The sequence below is a fragment of the Aspergillus welwitschiae genome (assembly GCF_003344945.1).
Source record: "Aspergillus welwitschiae strain CBS 139.54b unplaced genomic scaffold BDQ94scaffold_81, whole genome shotgun sequence".
Classification (NCBI taxonomy): domain Eukaryota; kingdom Fungi; phylum Ascomycota; class Eurotiomycetes; order Eurotiales; family Aspergillaceae; genus Aspergillus; species Aspergillus welwitschiae.
In genome coordinates, this window is record NW_020798775.1 from 17,608 (window position 1) to 38,706 (window position 21,099).

At 49.5% G+C, this 21,099-nt stretch overlaps 7 protein-coding genes across 7 annotated transcripts; 4 read left to right on the top strand and 3 right to left on the bottom strand.

The window, feature by feature from the left end:
• Positions 1 to 2,350: 2,350 nt before the first annotated feature.
• BDQ94DRAFT_126999 (uncharacterized protein) lies at positions 2,351 to 3,389 on the top strand. Its single transcript, XM_026763884.1, has one exon. It carries the CDS (start codon positions 2,522 to 2,524, stop codon positions 3,296 to 3,298), a length of 777 nt encoding a protein of 258 aa, XP_026619888.1. The 5' UTR covers positions 2,351 to 2,521; the 3' UTR covers positions 3,299 to 3,389.
• On the top strand, positions 3,390 to 3,882 carry BDQ94DRAFT_127000 (uncharacterized protein). Its single transcript, XM_026763885.1, has one exon. The coding sequence runs from the start codon at positions 3,481 to 3,483 to the stop codon at positions 3,754 to 3,756; it is 276 nt and encodes a 91-aa protein (XP_026619889.1). The 5' UTR covers positions 3,390 to 3,480; the 3' UTR covers positions 3,757 to 3,882.
• Positions 3,883 to 4,828: 946 nt separating this feature from the next.
• Positions 4,829 to 5,502, bottom strand: BDQ94DRAFT_154881 (uncharacterized protein). The gene has a single exon (XM_026768373.1). The coding sequence runs from the start codon at positions 5,475 to 5,477 to the stop codon at positions 5,241 to 5,243; it is 237 nt and encodes a 78-aa protein (XP_026619890.1). The 5' UTR covers positions 5,478 to 5,502; the 3' UTR covers positions 4,829 to 5,240.
• BDQ94DRAFT_154882 (uncharacterized protein) lies at positions 5,472 to 6,249 on the top strand. The gene has a single exon (XM_026768374.1). It carries the CDS (start codon positions 5,743 to 5,745, stop codon positions 5,986 to 5,988), a length of 246 nt encoding a protein of 81 aa, XP_026619891.1. The 5' UTR covers positions 5,472 to 5,742; the 3' UTR covers positions 5,989 to 6,249.
• A 1,684-nt stretch (positions 6,250 to 7,933) lies between these two features.
• BDQ94DRAFT_186071 (C2H2-type zinc finger protein) lies at positions 7,934 to 8,928 on the bottom strand (the record flags this gene model as incomplete). The annotated part of the gene is made up of 6 exons (XM_026775050.1): positions 7,934 to 8,156; positions 8,187 to 8,418; positions 8,467 to 8,546; positions 8,598 to 8,687; positions 8,717 to 8,788; positions 8,875 to 8,928. 6 exons carry the CDS (start codon positions 8,926 to 8,928, stop codon positions 7,950 to 7,952), a joined length of 735 nt encoding a protein of 244 aa, XP_026619892.1. The 3' UTR covers positions 7,934 to 7,949.
• Positions 8,929 to 11,787: 2,859 nt separating this feature from the next.
• BDQ94DRAFT_127022 (uncharacterized protein) lies at positions 11,788 to 12,317 on the bottom strand. The gene is made up of 2 exons (XM_026763886.1): positions 12,002 to 12,317; positions 11,788 to 11,937 (listed from the first exon to the last, which is right to left on the bottom strand). Exons 1-2 carry the CDS (start codon positions 12,252 to 12,254, stop codon positions 11,906 to 11,908), a joined length of 285 nt encoding a protein of 94 aa, XP_026619893.1. The 5' UTR covers positions 12,255 to 12,317; the 3' UTR covers positions 11,788 to 11,905.
• A 196-nt stretch (positions 12,318 to 12,513) lies between these two features.
• Positions 12,514 to 20,239, top strand: BDQ94DRAFT_186075 (P-loop containing nucleoside triphosphate hydrolase protein). Its single transcript, XM_026775051.1, has 7 exons — positions 12,514 to 14,027; positions 14,086 to 15,519; positions 15,569 to 15,905; positions 15,966 to 16,651; positions 16,707 to 17,609; positions 17,683 to 18,443; positions 18,515 to 20,239. The coding sequence occupies exons 1-7, from the start codon at positions 12,572 to 12,574 to the stop codon at positions 19,709 to 19,711; spliced, it is 6,774 nt and encodes a 2,257-aa protein (XP_026619894.1). The 5' UTR covers positions 12,514 to 12,571; the 3' UTR covers positions 19,712 to 20,239.
• Positions 20,240 to 21,099: the final 860 nt, after the last annotated feature.

Sequence of the window (21,099 nt, forward strand, 5' to 3'; positions counted from 1 at the left end):
TCATTTTCGCGAATCTGTCACAGTCACTCTCCGGAAACCAGGGAAGAGCGACTACGGACAGCTAAAATCGCACCGCCCCGTTGCGCTTCTAAACACACTAGGCAAGATAATGGAGTCGATCATAGCGAGGCGAATCAGCTACGCAGTGGAAAAGTACAGCCTCCTACCACCACAACACATGGGGGGAAGGAGAGGAGTCTCAACAGAACAGGCAATCCACCTCCTACTGGAGAGGATACACACAACCTGGAAAATGGCACCATCCCATATCGCCAGCGCCCTCTTCCTGGACGTTTCCGGTGCGTTTGATCATGTCTCACACAAGCGACTCCTCCACAACCTGCGCAAGAGAGGCATCGACAGAGACACCGTACAGTGGATTGCAAGCTTCCTCAGCGAGAGAACCACTACAATACGGATGGGTGAACTGGAATCGGAGGAGTACCGTGTCGATGTGGGAATCCCGCAAGGCTCTCCGCTCTCCCCAATACTTTATCTATTTTACAATGCAGACCTCCTAGAGACAGCAGGCGGTCGAGAGGTCCAAACAGCAGGACGGTTTACGAGCTGACGCCAACCCCGACAAAGAAGGTACTAAGGGTCCACCAGAGCCTTCATCGGGCACTTAGTACGACCATCATCCAGCTGCGCACAGGGAAGATAGGACTTCGACACTACCTCTACCAACGAGGAGTGCCAGACATACCAGGCGCAGACTGTCAATGCAGCAAAGCAACCCAGACAGTCCAACATGTACACCTTGCCTGCCCTCTTTTCAAAAGCCTTCGGGAAGAGAGATTCGGCAGAAGGATTGGGGGCCCGGAAGGAGAAAGAAGTGTGAAGAAAATCCTAAACACGCCCAAGCTAGCAATCCGAGTAGCCAAATTTATGATACGCACTGGGCTCCTTGGGCAATTCGGAGCCGTAGACAACGCGGAGATAGATCAGGCAGAGCACTGAGGTCTTTGGGCATACAGAGATCAAGAGAGGGCTTGGGGAACCCCCAGACTTAAATCTGGGCGGAGTCAAACCCTCAGCTAAGGCGCATATTGAAGGCAGAAATATGTACATAGCAAATGTAGCTAACTGCGAAGCTGCCTAGCAAGCAGCGGAGCAGTTCCCGCATAGCCACGGTTTCATGAGTGGCTGGGACGGTGTATGAGTAAATCCGAAATCCGAAATCCGAAATCGGTCTCGGTCTCGGTCTCGGTCTTTTCATTCGCCGTCCCAGCCTATCATAGTCGATTACTATGCGGAAGCCGCCCCACCGCCTATGACGGGAACTTCGTTCCCTTTTCAACTTCGTTCCCTTTTCAACTTCGTTCCCTTTTCAACTTCGTTCCCTTTTCAACTTCGTTCCCTTTTCAACTTCGTTTTCTTTTCAACTTCGTTCCCTTCTCTATCTGCGCTTCCCCCGCTGCGCTCCCCCACCCTTGGGGAAAAGGGGGTAGGGACACAGTCACCTTGGAAATGTGACGCGAAACATGTTGACGCGACACGCGAACCGCGACACGACGCGTTTTCTTGGCGTATTACGTCAGCTAAATCCTCCCCACACCCGTGGGGCGACTGGTTGAAAGACTAGTCGAGGCAAATGCGAGAAGCCTCTCAAGATCTATTGAAAGGGTGCCTGGGAGCTCCACAAGGAGTCGAATTGATCGCCAGGGGGATACTGGGATACGAAAACCACCCGACACGAAGCCGTTTTGGCGGAGTGACAGGGCACCCTCGAGTTCAGCTAGCTCTGGGATTGAGGCAGGAAACCCAAAAGAGATATTGAGAGATAATGCAGCCTGCCTCAGCGAGGGTTAGAACGAAGCCTAAGTGCTCTCTGAAGTAATGGAAGTTGTTAAGCCTGGCAGGTCAGTGGTTGCCGGATGTGTTAAGGGCAAGGCCTACACCGAGACCGAACCATGTGTCACCTGGACAGAGACAGCGCACCGCTGCAGAGTCGCAAAGCATATGGTGGGAACTGAGCTAGGTTAGTAGGGGCCGACCCGCACAAGCAGCATGCCGGCTGGGTGCTGCTAGTGAGGGCCTCTGCAAGACGCGGTCGGCTGCTCGAGGGAGACCACGAGCAGTAACGGGAAACTGCTTCTTGGAAGTAGCGGGCCGTAGCACCATAGCGGTGACCAGAGGGCACTGGACATGGTATGTTTCCAGTTCGTACCTGGACCATCGCTGCGTGGTATCGCCAGCATTAATGCTTCCAATTCGTACTTGGACCGCAGCGATGTGGTATCGCCAACATATCTTGCCAGATCGGCCTGCGGAGACCCTATGGTGGCTCGAGAGGACGGAGGCGCGTGTCGGTTGGCCTAGAGAGGGAGAGTATTATGCCTGATTCGTACTCAGGTTCCCAGGAGCGTCCTGGCGCGGTATCGCCCATAATACTATTGCCCGTGCGGCTGGCTTAAGGTGCAAACTCCAGAGATGTTCACCGCAGCAGAACCTTATGGGCCGGGGTTCTGCCAATGGGGACGGGTAAAATCACTGTCTGAGCAGAAATGCCAGGCGGAAGATGGTAGTGGAATCGACCGGACCTGTTAAGGCTTTGCCACAGGTGACCGCGAGCCGCCCTACCCCTGTTGTTTCTGGCGCCCCGTTCATGAAGTTGAGAGATCTCTGCAGCCCTCGACCGGAAATGGAGATCATTCAACCATTTGCACTAAGCCCGTGGAGCTCAACACTGCAGGACTTCATCAGCCTCTCCGGTAGACCCGTAGATGTGCAACGCATACAACGCAGCAAAAGAGCATGGCTGAAAATATTTGTAGCCTGCTCGATGAAGAAGGGAAGTATACAAGTTGGTCTAACAGCACAAGTCGATCAAACAACTTTCTTCCAATGGTCGAAGACCGTTGGGCAGGAGGAGAACACTAATCTGTATTACACACAGCTGGGAGGCATCTTGGAAGCTACAACATACATCTCGAGCATCACGACAAGGATCGAAATGCCCCCCTACAGGATATGGACAACCATATTCACCAACAACCAGTCCGCTTTACAGGCATTAGCCAAACCGACTCGACAGAGCGGACAGGCGCTCCTCAGCCAGATCACCCATCGAATCTTCAGCATCCACAAAACAGGAATGAGAGTCGACCTGAGATGGATTTCCAAACACGATCAAACACCAGGGGTAGAAGCGGCGAAGGCACTATCACGGTGTATATCCGACGCAGACCCAGATGCACTCCGCCGAGAAGACATGCCATCGTGGGCGAAAATCCAGTTGCCATCATCCGTGTGGCGGATCACACGAGATACAATCAGGCAGCAGAGAATCGACTAATTTCACCGTAACAGGTTCGGCCAGTTCACCCGAGCAATCGATAAGGCCCTGCCCAGTAAGCATACTGAGAGTTTGTATGACGACGTGAACCGGGAAGAAGCATCCACCCTCGCCCAACTCCGAACAGGCCACGCGAGGTTGAACAAGTTCCTATTCTCCATCAACCGGACAGACAGTGCAACATGCCGATGTGGCCACGGAGAGGAGTCAGTAGAACACTTTCTGTTCCAGCGCAGGAATTGGGATCATCTACGAACGGACATGACTCGGGCCATGGGAGCAAGACCGAACGACCTATCTCTAGCACTTGGAGGTTACTCCTCACGAATGGGCCACGACGGAAAACCACTCGATGGCAACATGGCGGCATGGAAACCCAACAGGGAAGTGATTCACACCGTTGTCAAGTTCGCCCTGAAAACAGGGAGATTCACCGAAGATCAACACACTTGAACTGAAATTAATAAATCACACGAGATACAATAACACAATGTATAGTAAAATCTAGATAGATCTAGCTAGGGGGCTACATGCAGCCAATGGCCGCGAAAAGCCTGAGGAATCAATCAATCAATCAATCAATCGCCTATGACGGTAGGGGTGGTTAGTAATAAGTTACCTAACGTAATCCACAATCGCGCGGCCCATACAATCGCGCGGCCCATCTCCTTCCGAAATACCACCTCCAACCACCTACCTGAAGCAATTCAACCACCACAGATGCCACCAAAGTCAGCTATCTCATCAAAAACTGCAGTTGAGCAAGAAGGTAGGATCCTCCTTGCTATTAAAGCTATTCAGAAATACTAAATTACTAGTATTCATGAGACTGTATATGTTTTTAATGTCCCTCGAACCATCCTTCGTGCTCGTTTAGCTGGATGAGGGCTAGAAGCATATTCCAAGGCACACCAGCAAGTCTTAATAAGATTAAATATTATCAGTAGATTTAGAGCAACAGGTCTAGTTCCCCTAAATCCTGATCAAGTATTTTATCAGTTAAATATTTACTTTAAAATACTACCTTCTCTGGATAGCCAGTCAAGTAGCTCAGTGCTTCAAACACTACATAATATAAAGTATTTTTCAAAGTATCAGAATACTGTGGAATATCTGCTTTAGAAATATTAAATAAGTCTAACATTACTTACCCGCTTTATATTACGGCAGCTTCTTAAGGGGTGTGAGCTTGTAATAATTAATTCAATCCTACTTACTAAAGAGAATGAGGAACTATGTACTAGCTATAAAAAGTAATTATAGAAGAAAAGGCACTCGAAGAAGCAGATAGTCTATATAAAAGATACTATGGTTAAAGATATACAGCAAGCTATCCAATATGATTAAGATACAGAGATTAGTAGTGAGATTGGTAGTATTAGTAGTGAGATTGAACAGGTATCTCAATCTACAGAGACCCCCTTATGGGCGCCTCCACGGTACACCAATTGCTTTATTATTAGTTATAGGCGTACGCAGTATTCTAAACCATCTAGTTATTAGTTATATAGTGTTTTGTATATAGAATTGTGTTGATTTAAAGACTTTAATTTGATCATATTAGGTGCTTCGGGTAGGGGGGTGGGCCGCGCGATTGTGGATTACGTTAGTTAACCCTCACTTAGTCATCGTCTGAAGGGTTTCTGGACTCATTCCCGGGGAACCATCCAATGAAGCATCCATCGCTTCACATATCGAAGCCGTCACATGTGACTTTGAGACTCGGAAGACTAACATGGAAATTCTGTCCGTGGATAAGAGGATCCGTGTCCATTGATTAGTCTTTATCGGCTCGCGGGGGCTGTGCATGCAGTACACACCAAAGTATTTATGTAGAACGTGTTCTTACACGAAACGCTGTAGCCTAGGCTCAGTCTTACTACTATACCACTCAACTTTGCAACGCCATTAGTGGCCTGTGAATCCGCAAACAGGAAAAGTCCTAATACTTGGGCCTGACTGCGATCATCATTTTCTCCGAATCCTGTGGTGTAGATACTTCAGCAGGCTGATCTCTGTAGTGCCAACCTCTTAAAATACGACGGGAGGAGATGGAGGAGCGATGGCCTCGTACAAGGTCGATTCGATTGTCATCAATGTAAAACCACCGTCCTACCACGACTGCCGCCCCAACCGTTCCCATTGCGCATGGGTAGTTCTTGCAACCAACCACATCCATAATTATTTTCATTACTTGTGTCAACCTTGTTCATATTCTTCTTATTCCAGCTTTTAAACTTCCAAGGAATGTGCGTTGTACTTGGCGCCGCAAATACCAATCCAAACTCACTTTGCTTCGATAATCCTTATAACTGCCCCTGACCCCGTCGGTCAGGGTACACGTAGTAATACCTCAAGAAGGCTTGCGTCGCAATTCAAATGTCCTCGTACTCTCCACCCCTACTCATTCTACGCGATATATAATCGATCTCCTGCAACGAGAAATGGCTGATGCGAGCGGATCATCAAACGCAGCCTATCGAACAGATGACCTAGACGGAGAGCTTCAATATTACAAAGACCTTCTAGAACGACTCTTAAGCTTTATACGCCATGCTGACCGGGAGGATATTTTCCAAGTCATATCCGTGATACGTTCCAACGCTTCCAATGAACGAATCTTTAGCGCTATTTCTGAGGCCATGGAAGTGAACGGCGATACGAATAACGATGGAATGACGAAAGGCTGAATTCGACAGATAAATTTCGATCGTTGCCGTTGGCTGTTATATACACCTTCGCACTGAAACTGATCTTCTGCTCTGGGCGGTATTACCAATTGGTGGGCGTCTGGGCATCACGAGAGCTCTAATTTTCGCCCTTACAACTGGCTCATGCTGGCCCCTTGGACAACGCATTCCCCAGCGTCGAGTTTCGCTATACTGTCTCGCAGCAGCTACTTGTATTCATGTTATTTGTCTTTTAGTGTACGAAGCTCTGATACACGCACATCCAGTCCACGAAACAGTAGAGTATTCAAGTAGCATCTCTTACCCTTCATGATGTATATGTTTTCTGATCAGATACTACCGATTACCCTGATCAATGACATAGCACACGTCAACTCTCTATCCATTCCTTGTGCTAAGTACGATCTCGCACGAGGGTTTTGTGGGAATGCTCGGCGTGATTCTGCAGTTTCTGTTGCGATAGTTTTCTATTACAATCCACACGCCACACTTTTGGCCGGCCAGGGATGGTCTACATGTTGCATTCAATAAGTGAGGTCGAGCAAGTTCCCGCTTCAGTCAGCGTCCCTTCCGAAGACCTCATGAGGTGTCCGCACCTGCAGCAATAAGCTCCTGAAATTAGAGCTGGAAGACGCCCAAATTAAGGAATCCAGGACATGCCAGCGCATGCACATTTGCAGTATGAACGTCCCACGGATAATGAACGCATTGTATACAGACAGATATGACAGCAGGACGTGAGAGAGACATAATTTACGGTGCCCCCATCCTAGGTATGACGAAACTTCATTTTCCTTATGAGCCAACGATCATCGGAACTCTAGCCAAAGGATCTTTAGTCGGATCCGAAAGATACGAGCTACCTCCGGCCACATAGTGGACCGCATTTTCGAAACCCACCTATCCTAGTTATGCTTGGCGGTAACGAGCCAATGCCGGGTGCTTATACGGGTGGGGATGCGACATAAGCAGGCGCTCTTGTCACTACCCGTGTCTTTCGAGGAAAAGAGGCCAAGACGGAACTTCGTACCGGTCACTGCGACCATCTGTCCCACATTGAGAACAGGACTACTACAGTTCACCTTCTATTTCTTTGGTAGATACCATTCCGTGAATTGATATCTTACATTCTCACGAGTCTTAGGCCTTTCAGAAAGCCACACTTGGCTGAGCCAAGGGCTAACCGCAGCCAACTCCCAGGATAGTTCTACCGTCATTGCCATCTTTTTACTCGCAACTGCCAAGCTTGATGTGCACTCAGAGGCAGGAGCAAAATCGGTAGATGTCTAAATATTCAATCCGCATCGTGTGGGGCGGGGGGGAAGAAATCGACTTCCGGACCCTAGCCTCTTCCTACCAGCAAGAGCTATACAGAATTTGCAGGGGAAACACCAACCAAGGCCAATCATTGAATGATCAGCTTGTCGAGGATCTGCAATAGCTTAGGCAGTGTACTGCAGTTACATCTTGTAGACAGCGGCTGTGAGACTGGATATAGCAGACCACATCCACCCGTCCACCAAGGATCTGTCACCATAGGTGACACGTCATCCGGGCCCAAAGGGAATGTATTATGTGCTGATAGGACTTTCACAAACAGCATCTTTGACAGTATTTACCCCACTTCCTGTCTCCTCTTCTCCTCAACATATACAAAGGATTGGAGAAACAGAGTCAAGTACGAATGCCCGTTTGCAGGGTGGATACAGTGGAGTAATCAAACCAGCTGTTATAATCCACAGCAGACAGCATAAGACTTAAGAGTTGCAAAACAGAGGAAGACAAACGCCGGAGGATGAGGCAGCTGGCCAGAATAGGACTTATAAATGAGCCACGATTAAAAGATCACGTTTATTGCAATCGCATAATAAATCGTGGCCTGAAGCAGTCGCCGTTGACTATGTTGTCGGCTCAATAGTCCGCAGCGCAGATATCAACCCCATGCGTCCATTAATGCTGGCTTAGAATATAGGCTGGCGGCTTGTAGCCACATTATTAGTGATCATACGCGAAGGGCATGTTGCCATTGGGTGGCTATGATAGGGTTGCTGAAACCCCACTGATAGATATTCCTGGTAGACATGATCATATTGCCATCTTTGCTGTACTAGTTGTACGCAGTATTGCTGAGCACGCTGTATGTCGACCATCGATGCGACCATTGTAGGCTGCGTCACAATCGGGGGTTGAATTTATACGGGAGCTGGTGTTACGTATACTGTTTGGTGGGCATCGAATGCAGAAGTCGGTGACTGCGTATGAGGGTATGTTTCTTGCCGAGTTGAAAGATGACGTTCATTCAATGCGGGAATGGCGACCTGCCATGGATAAGGATGTCTAGATACCGTATTTATTGAGGACGGCGGATTTACGGTTTTCGGGGGATGGGACCGAAGTTGATGCTTGGTCAAATCCTCCTTGCGGCGGAACCTTCATATTTTTAGGAGCCAGCAATATCATAACCGGGCTACTACTTACGTTCGCTTGCAAGTTGACACCCGGCAAATATAGGGCCGCTGTCCTGTATGTATCCTCCGATGGCGTGCAAGACTTGACGACTGGTGGTGGTCAGTACTAAAAGAAAAGGGCAAGAGAGGAATAGTACGTACATCAGCGAAAGCTTTGTGGCATCCTCTGTCCTCACAAACGTGAGGTTTCTCTCCCGTGTGAGTTCGCGAATGCACCGTCAACGCACTTCTCTGGATAAAACTTTATTGCAGTTCTTGACAGTGCAATGATACGGCCGCTCATTGGTGTGTATGCGGTAGTGCCTGCGCAGGTCTGCTTTGCGACTGAAGACCTGCTACCGTAAGCGTGGAATCTAGTCTGATGTGACAGATAAAGTCTGAGGTGGAAACCAGGAAATGATGAGAAGAAACTATCCACCTTGTTACAAATATCCCAAATGCAGTAATGACCACGTCCATCATAATGTCTCATGATCAAAGGTTCAAGCGCAGAGTCCAGTTATTCTGGACAGGTGAACCCTGACTTAGTATAGCAAGGAGTGGCCCGACTAGCGATATAGTAAAAGCACAGGGAGGTAACGCAAGTCCGGAGGTTTGGAAAGAAGCTATTTGAGGAAAATGAAAAGTGGACAGAGGGGACTGATACTTGAGAGTGGTAATCCGAGGAAAGCCAGGATACATGTGGAAGTGAATAAAAGTATGATAAATGATTCAGGCGACCAAAATTGGAGTATGGTGGCTCCGACTGTAGCAACCGGCTATGGTGGGGCGAAAATAAGGAGGGCGAGAGGGGGAAGACGAACAAAGGCAGCCTGCAGAGATGCTACAGGCTGAATGGCGTATCGAATTGAAAGTATAGTGAAGGGTGGTGGGAGTTGGGGCGGCCCCTGGAGCCCAAGCATAATTAACCGAGAGATAGTTGAGTACGGCGTGCGTATTCCTCCATTGGCATGCACTAGTGGCTAAGGGATCTATCATTGTTGAGGCAGGAAGAATAACCAATTTATACGATAGACCGAATTTGTTGCTAAATATAACTTCCGTTAGAAACAATCTTGGCTACCAAACACAGCCATTCTGAAGCTTTCCAGATGTTAATAAGCTATGACTAAAAGTTCCTCCATGTAAGTCTAAATGATATTGGAAGCTAATTTGTCTCGATGCGCGATTGTCATTGCCTGCTACACCTTCCACATACTTAGAATTCATGATTGTACATATTGTGGAATGAAAAAGCATTATGTTCCTACTTATAACCAGATAATATTATGGAAAATGTGTCATGTAAAAACCGCTAACAGCTCACACGATGTACGTCAGTGCTGCGTATAGCCATCACTCCACTTTCAAAATTCCAAACAAAGAGGTGAGTGGAAATTCGCAGGATACCTGTCTCCAGCTTCTGAGCAAGAACCATTCTGGGTGATAGGATTCGAAGTACTTCAATCGAGTTTAGGCTATGATACATGCCAAAATCTGTTGAGAGGGTGATGCAGATATGTGTATAAACACATGATAATTGTACCTTGGACGTCTCACGGGATTACTCCTGTTCGTCAGTGAACCTGCAGAGGAAAAAGATAAAAGAAAAAAAAGACACCAGACGCCATAACGAACACGGAATCATGCCTGTCTTATTACCTGTTCTATGTGATACAGCCTGTGACAGCATTCGGTGAATGGTCAGGAATGGAAAACGGAGAGGCTATCCGTTGAGAAAGGCGTTCCTCTCCCAATAAAGAACTGGTCCCCGAGCACCTGCTCAGTATATCGCACCTCGCATTGAAACAAGGGTTAGGTCAAATACAGTTAACCACTGTCGCTCACTTACCAGTAGACTCTATTTGTTGGAATACCAAATGCTCGCACAGATCCAATACTGCGCGGTTCTATTGCTTTTATGTAGAAGATAATTTGCCATGCAATACTGCAGCTATGGGGCCAAAGGCGCTCTGCAGAGTATGATTAAGCATGGAGAGCCTATGATGGCACTTCAAGTCTTCATTTTTCCCAGTGTGAATACGTCGGTCATCGACACACTGTAATCAGGCAAGTTGGCGAAGGCTCATTTCCGTGTAGCAAAATCCGAGGCTTCCTTAAGCATTTCTGTGACGACTTCTGAGGTGACAAGACAAATGAATGAACGTGACGTAGATGGTTGAGTAAAGTGGCTTGGTGATGGAAACTAGTAACAAATCACACTAGCTCCGTTTCTTTGTACAGTAAGACAGGGTAAATGTACTGCATGTCGCAACCGGCCTAAAAGAAATAAGAGAAACATTGTTTCCCTGTGTGAGTTCCTCGATGACGGGCAATACATAATTGCTGTTCCAAACTAGCCTATGCGAGCCTTGTGAGGCCCGAGCTGCGCTTGAAAACATTTTCAGTAGTCTACTACGTAGTACGTGAGCACCAAGCAGTGTGTGCTTGGGGTCCACCGTCGGCCTCAGCTTTCACACACACTATCCACCCCTCCACCCGCGCCCCCCCCCGGCCCCCGGCGAGGCAAAGAGTGTACTGTACGATGCTCCTGCCACTGCTCAGGTGGTATAGATCCATATAGGAATTTGGAAACATCTAGTGGTTCATGTCGACCTCAATTATGGTGCTATCCTGACGCCTGCCACAATCCCCCCTTAGCACGGCATGTCTCCCATCCTGTCCGACGAGGCAGGGAGAAAATGCAGGGCTTGGTTGACTCCGACCGGCGGCCGTTCTAGTCAGGCTTAATCTTTTTTCTTCCATGGTTCGAGAACTACTAGTTGGGTTCTGCCATGTGTGATTGGCATTTTTCCTGCAGCACGGAGAGAGGGAGAGGGAGAGGGCGATCTGCGGCTTTCCCAACACGGATCCAATGACGAGAATCAGTCCCAGAGAGGCGTAGCCTTTTTGTCTGACTATGTAAGGCCAGCGCTGGATCCTCTGCTTTAGTGTGCGTTATATGCCCTCTCCACTCCAGCCTCACCAATATAGTCGAAGGAATTACGGGGAAGGTGTTTCATTTACCTCGCTGGATAACCTATAGTCTACTATGTTTGTGTCACAGGATGCGAAGCGCAAAGTGACGGTCATTTGTACCATATCGTTTCGCTTCACTGCTTTTCGTAATTTTTTCTTTTCTTGCCGTATGGTGAGGGTTTCCACCATGTCGTGACATTTAGATGCAACGCTGTCTCCGTTAGCCAGACCGGTACCTCAACCCGTGGTTCATTCTCGACTTTCGCTCAACACACGCAGGCTCCTTTGCGTGTGGTACTTTGTCCAAAACATGGGCTACAACCTTATCGCGGAGATGCTCAGCGAATGGGCAATAGGGCTGGTTGTCATTGCAGTTCGATTGTACACGCGCTTCTCGGTGGACCGTGGAATGTTCCGCTGGGATGATGTGTGTCTGGTGCTTGGAACGGTAAGCTTGTAGAGACAAGGAGATCGGGTTCCAGCTGGCGGTCTTAAGTTCCAGGGGTCCAGATGGGCGGTTCGCCTTGTAGATTGACCTCCATTACTATTATCGCTCCAGAGCCGCCGATAGAAGGTGGGAAACGTACCGGGTATGAGAATTGATGGTGCAGCTCGACCCAGCCATGTGTACGAACTGACATCCTCGCAGTCTGCGATTTGGGGGCATTCCTCTGACCTTTCAAGTTCGGTATTGCCAATTTCTACCAGTAGAGGACCATATGGGGGCGCTGGTGATTTGACAACTGAGTCTCGTCTGTTCCCATGTTGTCTGACACCCGACCAGCCACGCCGAGCACCACGAGGCTTGGGTGGATAGCGACCTGACGAAACCCTCCACATGATAATACTCGCTATTTTCGAGAGAATCAAGGTTGCTTGAGCTGACCTTTTACCAATGACACTGGGCGGGGTTGGGCAAAGTCAAGATTGAGGAGTGCTCGCTGGGTACCGACGCATGGCCCGCGATCGCACCCCGGTCAATGGTGTGACCGTTCACATGTCAGCCTCGTCATTCACCCAACATTGGTTTATCTCTCTCCCTTGCATGCGGGGCTCTGGCCGGCGTTGGCTATCTCAGCTGTGCACTCGACTCACTCATCCTCGATCATCACACAACTCCCTCCCTGCGATCAGTCATAAGTGGCTTCTATCGTGCAATGGCGACGCGCTCCGACAAACTTTCCAGGAACTTGCTGTTGCTTGAGAAGGGAAAGAGACAGGTGACAAAACCAGGTGATGCCAAATTACTTTTAGAAGCTCTTTGTGCCCAAGATGATCATTTACGCTGTATCGAACGGGTGCTTGCTTCTCCCCCTCTGAGCGATTCGCTCCAGAACAGCTTCCGTCTGGATTTATCGCTGGACTTCATCAACAATTACGCCACCCCGTTCCTCAGCTACATACAACATCCAACCATCGAGGATTTTGGGAGTGGACAATTTCTCCGTCAGATTGTCTCCCGAATCACTCAACCTCCTACATTCTGGAATGCCCTTATACAGCTCCACACCCAGAAGAAGCTCAATGAGAAGGCTGAGCTAGGTTTTGCTTGGTTACTTCTCAAACTTATCACTACGCAGGGCTGTGCCTCTGAAATAATTGCCACTGCCCAGCAAATCTCGCGGGCCCGGACATTCCTCGTTTCACTCTCCCTTGAGATCCGCACGATCGGTTATCGCATTGACGCTATCTTGAACACCCTCACAACTAGACTAGACGTGAAGGATGACTATCGACCCGGCGGCAGACATGACAACGACTTTGAGTGCTTTCGTGACATCTCTATTCTCCCAACACCAGATGAGATCGCTGCGACACAGAGGCCCTTCTACCGCCGTATGGAAGACATCTACCAGCTTCCGGCGGACGAACGACCGGTCGCTCATTACGATAACCAGTTCCGCCTGTTGAGAGAAGACTTGCTGGCAGAGCTGAAGAATGATCTCCAGCTTGCTCGTGGTCAGAAAAAGGGAAGAAGGTCTGCCCTGCCCATCGATAGACTTCGCTTTAGGGGAATTGGCTATGGTGAGGAGGAAAACCGCCGAAGGACCTGTAATGTTCAATTCGAATGCACAAACGGCATACCCCGTTTATCCCCTTTGTCCAAGACTGAACGTGGGCAGCTACTGGGTGATAGTCCCAACTTTCTGAAGCGCCAGTCATTTGGGTGCTTGCTAAATAAGAAGGAGGTCGTCGGATTTGCTTCTTTAGATCGTGGGTCATCAGATCTCACAGACGACATCCCGACACTCGCCTTGAGCGTGCAAGGTGACTCTGCCCTCCACCGCGTTCTCGCATGCGCCAAGATGGGGTTTTTGTTCACGTTCGTGATTGTCAATACTCCAATCTTTGCATATGAGCCGATTCTTCAACGATTGCAGTCAGTGATGGAATACCCCCTGTCAAGGATACTGCTTGCGCAAGCTCCCTCGCCGGAGCGGCTGACATTCGAGGGAGATCTGGAAACTATCATCGAACAAATACGGACCAGCAGGGGCCAGTCGCTTAATCGGATTATCGATACCGAGAAGAACATATCTCTGGACGATTCACAGCTTCAGTCTCTCTTGAGCGGTCTGCAGCAAAGCATAAGCACGATCCAAGGGCCACCTGGTGAATTTGCATCCGCTCTTCCAAGTGTTATGTCAAGGGCTAACAAGTGCCAACACAGGAACTGGGAAGTCATTTCTTGGTGCATTGATTGCCAAGATCCTACACGATAAAACAGATAAGACCCTCATGATTATCTGCTACACGAACCATGCATTAGATCAGTTCCTGGAAGACCTTGACATCGGCATCCCAAGCACGTCCATGGTACGGCTCGGTTCCAAATCTACGTCACGTACCAAGGAGCTCGGACTTTTTGAGCAGTCTCGAGGCATGTCCGGCGTCGATTCGTGGTCCTTTGTGAACCAGAACAGGGAAAAGCTAGACGAAGTACTCAAGGAGCTGCAATCTTACTCCGAAAAGTACAACCGTGACTCTATTTCCAAAGATGACATGCTCGAATACCTAGAGTTTTCCGAAGACAGCACCTTCTTTGACGCATTCACCGTGCCCGAAGAGCCGACGGGTATGCAACGCATTGGAAGACGTGGTAGAAGTGTTGGAAAACACTATCTGTGGGATGCATGGCGGAATGGGCGGGACGCGGGTACTCTCCGCGACCTCCTCAGTCCTCAGCACTCTTATATCTGGGCAATGGCACCTTCCAAGCGCCGGGAGTTGGTAGAGACCTGGCAGAGGAACATTCTTCGTGACAAATCCGCTCAATTAGTTGAGCTTGTCAAGAGATGTCATGATATCTCAAAGGACCTGGATGAATACTTTTATCATAAGCGACATTGCGCTGTTCTCGAAAATAAACGAATTGTGGCATGCACAACAAACGCGGCCGCCCGATATGCAACGGCTTTGCGGGTCGCTAAACCTGACGTCTTGATTGTGGAGGAGGCCGGGGAGATCCTGGAAAGTCACATCCTGACAGCCATGACTCTGGACACACAGCAGCTGGTGTTAATCGGGGACCATAAGCAATTACGCCCCAAGATCAACAATTACAACTTGTCTGTCGAAAAAGGCGATGGACTGGACCTCAACCGCTCCCTTTTCGAACGACTCATCTCCAAGGGCTATCCGCACAGCTCCCTAACAACACAACACCGCATGCGCCCGGAGATATCCCGACTTGTCCGCCATCTGACATATCCGGACTTACAGGATTCGGAGAGGACGTGCAAGCGACCCTCACTCCGTGGGTTCCAAAGTGACGTCGTATTTGTAAATCACTGCCACCCCGAACGTGGACTTCATGAATATGCCGAAAGAAGGGACCCAACTATGAAGGCAAGCAAGCAGAATCCATTCGAGGTGGAGATGACATTAATGGTTGTCAAGTACCTCGGGCAGCAAGGGTACGGCACGGACGACATAGTGATCCTAACACCGTACTTGGGCCAGCTGTCTTTACTACGTACGGAGCTGAGCAAAACCAATGACCCAGTACTGAACGACCTGGATGCGAATGATCTCATACAGGCCGGTCTTCTGATCCCGGGGAGTACAAAGGTGACTAGAAATCCTATTCGCATATCAACCATCGGTAAGCGTGGCAACCTTCTAATCTCCCCGGCAGAGAGTAACCCAGACAGATAATTACCAGGGTGAAGAGAGGAACATTGTGATCGCAAGCCTGACGCGTAGCAATGAGGTAGGGGAAATTGGTTTCATGGCCGCTCCAGAGCGTGTCAATGTTCTCCTCTCCCGGGCAAGAAACGCCCTAGTGATGATTGGGAACGCGAGTACATTCCTAGCGAGTCGAAAAGGACACTCCACGTGGCAGCCTCTATTTGAGATGCTCCAGGCCCATGGTCAGGTATACGATGGTGTTCCCCTCAAATGTGAGAACCATCCAGACCGCATGGTCGTCGTGCAGTCGCCTGAGAAATTCGAAAAGGAATGTCCTGATGGAGGATGTTCGGATCCATGGTGTGTTGACGTTCAATCCATATGTATTGCTTCTATGGCTGACTCAAATGGGGATAATAGCTCGACCTTACTCCCATGTCAGATTCACACATGTATTCGACGGTGTCACCGCGTTCAGGATCACAAGAGGATGAAATGCACTATGACCATGCATAAGACCTGCCCCAAAAATCACGATTACTTCTGGCAATGCTTCCGGGGAGAGCCCAAGGTCTGCCCGACCTGTCTCGAGGAGGCAATCGAAGCTGAACGGAAAAGAAATGAAGATGCCAAACTGGAGGAGAAGCGACGGAAGATCCAGCTAGAGCATGCGAAGCAACTTGCGGAGATCCAAAACAGAATCGAAAGGCAGCGGGAGCTCCTGGTCAATAAACAAAAGATCCAGGATCATCAAGACGCTCTTGCCAAAAAGCAAAAGGAACTTGAGAGCCTGACTGCGGCCGCGAGTCGCCTCAGTACCCCCCAATCAGCCCAGACGACGGACTCAGCTGGTAGGACTGATAACGATAATGATGAGTCAGAAAAGGTCACCCTCGAGTCGGCTGCACGAGACGAGTGGGAGAGGCAGAAGACGGAAGAAGGCCAGTCAAACACAGCCCTGGACATACTTATGGACATGGTCGGACTCGAAAGCGTCAAGGACAGCTTTCTTGCCATCAAGGCCAAGGTGGATGTGGTCGTTCGGCAGGGGGCAAGTCTGTTGGAAGAGCGGTTCGTGGCCGCCCTCCTTGGCAACCCAGGAACAGGTTCGTGTAGTATTTCGGTGCTGATTTCTTCCGAATATTAATCATGTCCCTCTAGGTAAGACTACGGTGGCGCGGCTGTATGCTCAATTTCTCAGCTCTGTTGGTGTCATCCCGGGAAGCTTCTTCATCGAGACATCGGGTTCCAAGCTCGCAAACGGCGGCGTTTCCGGGTGCCAGAAACATCTTGACGAAATAAAGTCGAACGGTGGAGGAGCCCTGTTTATCGACGAGGCCTATCAGTTGACATCCGGCAACAACGCGGGGGGTAGCTCGGTTCTTGATTTCCTGTTGGCAGAGGTGGAGAATTTGACAGGAAAGGTCATATTCATCCTTGCCGGATACAACAAGAATATGGAGAGCTTCTTTGCCCACAATCCCGGACTCCCCAGCAGGTTCCCTATTGAACTGCAGTTCCAGGACTATTCAGATGAGGAACTGCGTACCATTCTCCATCATCACATGAACAAGAAGTATAAGGGACGAATGAGGGTGGACGATGGGCCGGATGGACTGTACATGCGCATTGTCGCACGGCGTGTCGGTCGCGGCCGCGGTCGTGAAGGGTTTGGGAACGCCCGTACCGTCCACAATGTTTTCGCGCGTATCACAGAGCGTCAGGCAAGACGACTGCAGCGAGAACGGAGATCAAAAGAGCTCACCGACGATCTCCTTCTAACGAAGGAAGATCTTCTCGGTCCAGACCCGCGCACGGTGCTTAAGAAGAACGCCACTTGGGACAAGCTGCAAGCCCTGACAGGTCTCCGCCTCGTGAAACAGTCTGTCCAAGCCTTATTCGACACAGTCGCCTTTAATTACCAACGGGAGCTGGAGGAAAAGCCCATGGTGGAGTTTTCGCTCAATAAGGTCTTCGTCGGGAATCCAGGCACCGGCAAAACCACGGTCGCAAAACTGTACGGGAAGCTCCTGGCTGACATGGGATATCTTTCAAACGGAGAAGGTAATTCTTGACCCGCAAGCTATCTATCTTCACATAGGGCTTTTCCGTTGACTGACTCCTGTTTCTCTGTCAGTTGTCGTCAAAAACCCATCTGACTTCATTGGCAACGTCATTGGGGGCTCGGAGGCCGCGACGAAAGGCATTCTGGCCTCCACCCTTGGCAAAGTTCTAGTCATCGACGAAGCGTACATGCTAGGTGGCACGTCCTCAAGTGTAGACGGTGGCACTGGCCCAGATATATTCAAAACCGCGGTCATCGACACTTTGGTTGCAAAAGTGCAAAGCGTCCCCGGCGATGATCGCTGTGTCCTGCTTCTGGGATACAGGGACGCGATGGAAAGAATGTTCCAGACAGTGAATGAAGGCCTCTCGCGACGTTTTCCAATGAGCACCGCATTCGACTTCGAGGATTTCACTGATGATGATCTGCAAGACATACTGAACCTAAAGCTTAAACAACTCGGTTTCAGCGCAACTGCAGAGGCAAAGTCAGTTGTTCGCCAATGTCTTAGTCGCGCCCGTAACCGACCGAATTTTGGCAATGCTGGTGAGGTGGATATCCTTCTTGACAAGGCTAAACTACGCCACCAGCAGCGGCTGTCCGCGCGGAAGACTAAGAATATTGACATTCTAGAGCCACTGGACTTCGATCCTGATTTTGACCGGGAGCAGAATGCGGTCGCCAACTGTCGGAAGCTGTTTGAAGGTGTTGTAGGTTGTGAGCAACTTGTTGCGCAGCTGGAGGGCTACCAGAATGTGGCTAGGAACATGAAACAACTCGGTTTGGATTCCCGGGAGAAGATTCCTTTCAACTTCCTCTTCCGCGGCCTCCAGGTATGCATATATTCGGTCACGGTTCTGGCATAGAGTCTGCGTTGGCTGACAGAGATCTAGGATCTGGCAAGACATCAACCGCACGCCGTATGGGGCAGGTCTTTTACGACATGGGTATTCTCGGGGCACCCGAAGTAGTGGAGTGCCCTTCATCAGATCTGGTCGCACAATATGTGGGACAGACCGGCCCCAAAACCGAGAGGCTTCTCGAAAAAGGCCTGGGTCGGGTTCTCTTTATCGACGAGGCATACCGGCTTGCGGACGGCACATTTGGAAAAGAGGCCATGGACCAGCTGGTGGACTGCTTGACAAAGGAGAAATTTGTCAAGAAGCTGATCGTTATCCTGGCCGGCTATGACGAGGACATCAACCGCCTTATGGCATCAAACCCCGGCCTGACCAGTCGCTTCTCGGAGACAGTCACGTTCAAGAACCTGACTGCCTCTCAATGCTGGGTCCTCCTGCGGGACAGTCTGGGACAGATTCACCAAGTAGATCAGGCTGTTGTTCGACAGCCTGATAGCCAGTTTCACTCTCGGATCCTGGCGTCCTTTGAATACCTATCCCTTCTTCCTGGCTGGGGGAACGGTCGGGATGTGAAAACCATTTCGGACACTATCATCAGGAGAGTCTTCTCGAGTCCTCTAGTGGAAGGCCAGACACGGATGGTGATCACCGAAGAAATGGTCAGTGACGTTTTCCAGTCCGCAATCCACGAGCGGCAGCTGCGGGCGACGGCGACCGTCCCAAATCTGCCGACTTCTCATGCTGCCATGCAAGCAACGGCAGGACCACCGCGCGTAGCACCCTCTTCAACGGCTGCTTCCTGGGCAAAGCAACAAGATAACCCGTTGACTCCACCAGACACTGACTCAAATGCAACTCCAACAGAGGCCGACCTGAGCGGGCCTCGCGATCCAGGAGTATCTGACGAGGTCTGGAACAAACTGCAAGCTGATTTGAAACATCACGAGGCACGAATTAATCATGATGCGGAGATCATTAGTGAAGAGAAGGCTTTGAGGAAGAAGCTGGATAGCCACTCAGATATGCCGGACGATGACGAGCGACGGCAATATGAGGAGCATGTCAGGAGGCTTGCTCGAAAGAGAGTTGAGATCGAGGAGCGTAAGAAGAAGGAAGAAGCTCAGCGAAAACTGCGGGAAATGGGAGTCTGTCCCGTGGGATATCGGTGGATTCCACAGGCATCAGGCTACCGGTGTGCGGGTGGGAGTCATTTTGTTTCATCGGCGCAGCTGGGCTTGTGATCCCCACACGGGTCGCCATAATATCTGTCTTCCAGAATGCGCGCAACAATACGAATGCCATTGCCTGATGAGTCTGTGCTTAGGCACAACGAGTTACTTGTTGCTCGCGACCGGAGTAAGCATACGGTCCAGGACATACCGCTATGTGTTCACGAGGGTACTAGATCCAATTACCACGCACACATACTCAATCCGGCTCACTGTTGATGACATTAGCCGGGATGGAGGTGCTGGAATTGAAGTTCATACCCAAGGGAATAACTGGCGAATCACCAATGTTGAATTTTGGCCATCTCCACCTCTTTCGTTAGGGACCAAGTCCGTGAAAGATGAAGAGAAACAGGCACTGCATCTGGTCGCACTAGCGGGAGAAATTCGAGCCTTATAATGATTTCGTCCACTTATTCATAAGAATGCATAGAAAAAGGCCAATGGCTGTGTTAGGCAGCCGAATGGGAGGCATCCATATCCTAGCAGGTTCGATGCCTATCAATACCTTTAGAATGATGACTTCAGCAGATTCTTTTTGCGGCTCTTTTTATTTGTCCGATCTATATTGGTTCTTGGTATAGCTCTCTGATTTTTCCTGTAATATGAGGTTGGTGCAGATCAGGAACCAAGCCGAACCATCGGAGTTAATCCCGAAGCATGTATACGAAGAATCAGCTTTACTTCCAATCAAGTTGATCTTCTCGTTGTATATATAGCCTCATGTTTCCCTCTGAATAATAACAATCAAGCTTCCTTTGAACTACAACAAGGATGATAAGGGAAATTGCTCCCCAGTCCTAAGATAACCACGTCACGGTATGAGGATCTCATGGCCTTCAAAAAGAGTTGGGTTATATTGGTTGGGTGGTTCATCAAACACAGCAATAACAACATCTCTTTTTCTGACATGGACATTCTCCACCACGGCAGCATCGCTCGAGATACACGCACTCTAATCATTGAATACTATCCTCCTTGGGACCACTTCCTAACTCGACCCGCTATCATCCAACAATGGGTCAACCTCCTTACCGCCTCCTCCGCTTGGAATACCACACCATATATAACAGGACACCGGTCCAAGGGAACTTCTCCCGGCACCTAGCCAACTTCCTCTACTGTCTAGATGTCTACGCCCCTCCAACAAAAAATATCAAAATCCAATACCACTATTCCCATTTTCACGACAGTGATGATGATACCACTTATTCCGCTACAGCTGAGCATAGCCCCTTCTTCGCTATATACAACTTTCTTACACATCCTCGATATCATCACTCTTCGGGTGCGAGCCAACCCCGAACTTCAGTCTCCTCAGACACGTGTGCACGCCCTTTATATTATCAATCAATTTATCCGGTCAGATTAGCAGCAGAGACATGACAGCGAAATTATGT